Below are 6000 nucleotides of genomic sequence, written 5' to 3'. Positions count from 1 at the left end.
CTGGGGCAGGGGCCAACTCAGAAGGTGGCTTTCAAAACCCAACTGGATCCATCCAGGCACCATGTTGGGAATATGGGAAATGTTTACAAGACCACTCAGATAGTAAGGGGTTAGAAGGAATCAAGTTTTAATGTAGCAGTTTCTGAAACTGTTTGACTAAGAAAGTAAAGGAAATGTGTCCTTCATCCCTTTGATAATTGTATCACTTTTATTATTTTCTATTAGCATTTCCATTTCTACTTTTCTATTCAATACACAGTATCTTTGTTAATAATGTACCTTAATTTAAAGAGTTGTTGAAGGATGACCTATTTGGGAAAAAATTTATTAATTGTTTTATCTGACAGTTCAATAAACTTCTGTCACAGAAATACCTCCCAAAATGTCAAGTATATTGCTGCATCATACCCCAAAAGACAACAGTGAATGACTGTACCAATTAATTTTTACAAATCATAAATAAGCAGTCGAGTTATGATTTTCTGGCTGAGTCAGCCCCTCCAAAACTAACAGCTCTGTTTATATTTATTTTCTCACAAATTTCCAACACAACTTACAGACTCTTGTTTTGCTAGAAGCAGCAGAACAAAACGCTGGATTTTCCTAAATGCCTCAGAACTGCTTGCAGCCTGGGCCCATTATAAACCAAATACCTGTAAAGAAAACCCCTGCCTCCGACCAAACGGCTCCGCAACCTAGAAGGGAAAAGGAGGGAGCTTTCCATAAAACCACGCATCACGCTTAACATTAACGCGGCCGCCAGTTCGGGGCAGAACCTGTGCCGCCCCTCCGCTCGCAGAGCCCGGCCCAGCCCGGGTCCTACCGCCAGCAGCCCTACCAAAGGCCTCACTCGACCTCAGCCCAGCGCCGCTGCCCGGGCTGCGGCAGACACACGACACACGACACGCCCCGCGAGGTGGCGGACCGAGCACCGAGCCTCCACACGAAGGGGAAAGCGAGCGGCGGGGCCGTCTCCCTCCTTTCGCCCTTCCCTCCCCGTCCCCTCAGCGTGCGGGGGCTGCCGCGTCCTCCCCGGGAGCACTCTCCTCGCCGCCGCTCGGCGGGGCGGGACGGGACGGGGCGGGGCGGGGCGGGGCAGGGCGGGGCGGGGCGGGGCGGGCAGGCCGGCCGTGGCTGCTGCGGGGCCGCAGACTACAGGTCCCGTGACGCCCCGCGGCGGGAGGCGGGGCGGGTGGCGGAAGGGGCTCCGCTCCCTGGCGGCGGCGGGGGGCAGCTCTATCCGGGCCTTTGGCGCTTTCCCTTCCTTTCGCGCCGGCGGCCGCTGCGAGGCGGCGGGTCCATGTGCGCACGGCGCGGCGCGGCCCCGGCCCCTGCCCTCCGCCTTCTCCTCTTCCCTCCCCCGCCGCCGCCATGGACCCCAACACTATCATCGAGGCCCTGCGGGGTACCATGGATCCGGCGTTGCGGGAAGCCGCCGAGAGGCAGCTTAACGAGGTGAGGGCGCCGACAGGGCCTGGGCCGGGGCCGCCACTGTACTGGAAAGCGGGGGGGAACGGCAGCGCGGGCGGTGGGGTGAGGGCAGGCCTGTGCGGGGCCGGGGAGCGGGACAGGCGCGGCGGGAAGCGGGCGAGGGCGCGGGGGGACGGTGCTGAGGGAGCGGGGGAGGGGTATGACCCTATGGACCCCTCTGCCCTCCCGCCGCTCCCTCAGCCCCGTCTCCCCGCGCCCTCGCCCGCTTCCCGCCACCGAGCCCCGCCTGGTGTCAGGGCGGCTGCAGGTCGGGCCCGGCCGCCCGACTCGCATTGTCCCTGGCACATGGCAGCGGGGCCTCCGGCCGGGGCCAGGCCAGGCCATGCCGTGCCGGGCGGGGCTGATCCAGGAGGGGGGGGATGGTTAGCGGCAGAAATCGGTCGGCGCTGGGGAGGAGGCCCCCGTTGTCTTTCCTCCGGGTAGCAAATCACTTCCATTGTCTTCCTGCTCAGCCGGGGAAGGGGTAATCCATAGCGGGGTGTTTAAAGGCGTCGGTGGCATAGGCCCCCGGTGACTCCAAGGCTGAACCCCGACCCGCCTGGAACTGTTTTAGGGCAGTCTTGGGATGTGCACGGCAGGAATTTGTCAACGGGAAAGAGGGTGTCAAGACCTCCATCGCTTTAAAAGTATTGATGTATAAGCAATAGACCAACAGTGGTCTGAGCAGAGTTCAGAAATGAATCTGATGATTTGTGTTGGTACAAACCCTTTGGGTTGCGGTTCGGCAGCATTGTCGAGGTAGGTGCTTCCCGGTGTAGTAGCAACACGTGCCTAAAAGACAGGAGAGAAGACAGGGTTCCCAACCCAGATATGTCATCTGCTTGGACTGCATTCGTGTGTCATATTGGGATATAACAAAACCAGCCGGTCCTCGTTCTGCAGGTTTCAATTTCAGAAGAAGGTTATATTTTTGTTCCACTTAACTCCACCCGGTGGGTGAAAACTTCTTCATTAATGACACACGGCCGTGGGACTTTCAGACATTTTGTAAAAACATGTTCCATAGTTTGACTCAGAGAAAAGGTGATAGCTGAGTAGAGAAGGTGAAGGCTGGGCTCTGTGTGGCAGCTCTTGCAGTGCCTTTTATTGGCCTTTTCTGCAGATGTCTTTGTTGCTCTAAAGCAGACTTCAGGCCTGGCAGAATATGTTCAGTGCAACAGATGTTCAGTAGAACGTAGATAAAGGTGGGCCAGATTTTCTGATCGTGCTAAACAAGCTTTCAAGAACTAAAGATATAACTTATCATATTATTAAAAAAGTGTAATCAAGTTGAATTCCTACAGGTCACTTAATAAGTGAGTGGGAAATAACTTGGATACATTTAAAATAGCTGTAAACTTACTCAGTGTTTCATTGAGACTTGTTTAAAGTAGCTGGTTTTCTTTTCCATATACTTCACTTAAAAAGTATATTCGTGTTTCTTATTTAAACAAAAGGGAATATATAATTGCCTCTAAATACAGTACTATATATAAAATCTTAAACGGGGTTCAGAGTGGAAGATTTTGTATTCTGTGCTTGTCAATATCTGTGTATATAGTAATGTGCTTGACATCTATTTTAGCTACTTTCTGCAGGTATTGAGTTGCTGACCATGCAGGAAATTACATTCTCTTCTCTGCCAGTTGAGGTCTCCAGCAGATGGCTGTTTCATGAAGGATCATGGTCACTGGGAACTGGCTTTTGTTCACACTTTTGAAACACAACATCATGGTCTATCATGTCCTGCACAAGTATTGAATTGGTATAAAATCCAAATATCTGTTCCCCTTTACAAACAGCAGACATTATTGAACCAGTGTGTAAGAACTGTTATTGGAAATGTGGTCTCGCTGATCTTTCACACACCTTTTGTGATAAAAGTAGGAGTTAAACCTAAATCTGCAAGCACTCACACATAGGTGTAGTTTTAGTCATATGCATGGTCTTGGTTTTTCATAGGTTTACTGAAGTCATTTGCTTGCAAATACTGGTTTAAATTTATTAAATATTAGGGCAGTTGTGTTACCAGTTTATATTTTATTTCAGATATGGGGGTGTCTTTTTCTGTAAAGATGAAATCATACGTCAGTGAACATTATTCTTGCATGTGGCCAGGCACACACAAATGTTTTTGTAATTTCAGTTTAATAGTTGTCCTTGGTTGACTTTTTAGTTTACCTTACATTTGTCTGATGTGCCTTTGTTGAGTGGATGAGACTGGTTTTCAGTAGAAGGGTCATCTTTACCTTACCAGAAAAGAATGTGCTTCAGTTAGTAATTGATATTTCTAATTAATAGAAGAGCCAAGTATCTGAATCTGTCTTTATATCATAATCGACAGAGTTTCCACTGGCTGGAGAAAAAAAACAAGAGTGTTTGATTCTTGATTTGTTCAGGCTTTGTTATTTTTTCCTTTGACCTTGGCTAAGCCCTGAGTTGTTCTGTGCTTTATAAGTTTCATCAGGTTATACTGACTGTACATAAAATGCTGCAAGAACTTTGTAGTTGAGATGAGCTAAAAAAAAAGAAAAAATCAGGTATTTCAGTCTCTCTGGCTTTACTTTTCTCACTGTGAAAATACATTATAGGGAATCACACCTCTAGCTCTTGTGTCCAACAGCTTCTCATGGAACTTGCCTCTGGTGGGATACCCTGTGGTGCTTGCCCATCTCTGTCCCCATCTTAGAGGGGAAAGCTCTGGTTTACAATAACTTAGAATCAGACTCTTCAAGTAAACTACTGGAAAGCAGGAAGAATACTTTGTTGCTTTTTGAAACAGTGTTTGGACTGCGTTTATAAAGTGTTTCCCAGAAATGGTGATGAAAACAGATATTTTTAACTATGCAGCTATGGAATGACACTCTAGAAATAATACACAGTGTTGCTTCATCTTTTAATATCAAGACATTTATAAAGGCACAGTTGCTAGATAATACTTTCCTTATTGGTTTCTTTGTAATCCTAGGGAATTTATAACTTCATATTTTGTATGTCTTGGAAGTATCTGAGATTAACCTCAGTACACAGAAGCTATTAAGACATCTTTTCAGACTAGCAACCCAACTTCTATGTCTGAGAATATTAAAAAAAAATCAGTATATTTTAAAATGAAAGTTTTAACAGAGTTTGTTTAGGAAAATGATGTCCTGTTACTCTACTGAAAAACTGTCTTTCAGAAGTTATGTTGAGGCATTTTCATGTTCTAATACAAGTTTTTAGAGGAGGAAAAATGATTAAGCTTGTTAACTAGTCACCATACCATGCTGTCAGTTTAACAGAATACAGTAGGGCCTAGTTCAGTGTCTTTCATTGCCTGTTTAATAAATATAAGTGTAAGAACTACTGAATGATTAAATAATTGACTCGACTACTGAGAGCTTTAGAGTGAAAGGGTTTCCAAGGGGAAAAAACCAAGCTTCTTATTACATGGGGTCTTTAACCCAGGAATTTCCTAATGCTGAAATGCTGTGTTCTGGATACCCTGGGGTAGGTGTGTATAGTGTTAACCCCCATCTTCAATTTTTTAATAACTTTTTTAACACTGTCTTCAAGTATAACACCTTGGATGATGAATTGTAGTGTGAGTAAGAACAAGAACACAGCATGAGTTTCCTGTGTCTGATTATGAAATCTCAAGGCCTCTTAAAGTTTTCAGTAAGGCATTGTACTGAAAGCACTTGATAATTGTCACTTCCCTTACCTCCTGTCTGCACGTTTTGGTGTGAGTGTGATGAGAGATGCTTTGGGAAAGGATGGCTTTAAATTTTAGGTATCAATGTCCAACACCAGAAACCCCCTTAAGGGCAGTAAGGAACAAAGGGAGCTTTGTCTTTATTAGGAAGAAGTTCCAATCTTGATGCCTGTTAACCACTACAGGGTAAAACCCTAGCAGGCAGGGCGACTTGCCACTTTCTCATGACTTAGCAAATAGTTACTGTGTATGCACAGCTATTCCCTGGCTAAGAGCACATTCCTTTTCCTTCTGCCAGCAGAAGGGCAAATAGTCTTCAGAACTTGCAGACAGTATTTTTTATGACATGAGCATCGAGGATGTTTCAAGATCTGATGAGCGTGTATGTATTTTCGTGGACCTTAAACTGGATTTGCATATACATTGTAGCTGCATAAGAGGAGGCAGAACTAGCTTGCAAAACACGAGGTCAGAATGACTTCCACACCTGCTGAGTTCTTAAAAAAGAATTGAAAGAGTGCTACAGGGCAGTTTGCTGATTCAGCAAGGCCTTATAGTTCCTGACCTTACCTTTCTATAAAAAAAAAATCCAAACTGCTTCATCTCTGTGTAGCAGTTGTGTTCACCTAGTCCAGTTACAATCCTGATCAAAAATTGCTTGTAGTTTTTTCAAAATTGTAATGACAGAAGTGCTAGATTTGTTTTTTTCAATTCCTTTAAAAATAAATTATAGCCTTTATTTAAGTGTGCTATAGCTATATAAATAGCCTTGTGTTCTACTTTAGCAGCATATAGTAAATTTCAACCTGTTTTGGTCTTTTTCATAATAGTGGAGG

At 45.6% G+C, this 6000-nt stretch overlaps 1 protein-coding gene across 1 annotated transcript in view; it reads left to right on the top strand.

Moving 5' to 3' along the window:
- The first annotated feature begins 1196 nt into the window (after positions 1-1196).
- IPO7 (importin 7) overlaps positions 1197-6000 on the top strand; it is a 35277-nt gene continuing 30473 nt past the window's right edge. The window contains exon 1 of the mRNA XM_030451557.1: positions 1197-1455. Within this exon, the coding sequence (XP_030307417.1) occupies positions 1372-1455 (84 nt within the window). The 5' untranslated portion in view covers positions 1197-1371. The remainder of the gene's footprint in view (positions 1456-6000) is intronic.

Source organism: Calypte anna, chromosome 5, assembly GCF_003957555.1.
Source record: "Calypte anna isolate BGI_N300 chromosome 5, bCalAnn1_v1.p, whole genome shotgun sequence".
Taxonomy (NCBI): Eukaryota; Metazoa; Chordata; class Aves; order Apodiformes; family Trochilidae; genus Calypte; species Calypte anna.
Note: the sequence above shows the minus strand (reverse complement) of the source record. Positions and strands in the feature narration are given on the sequence as shown.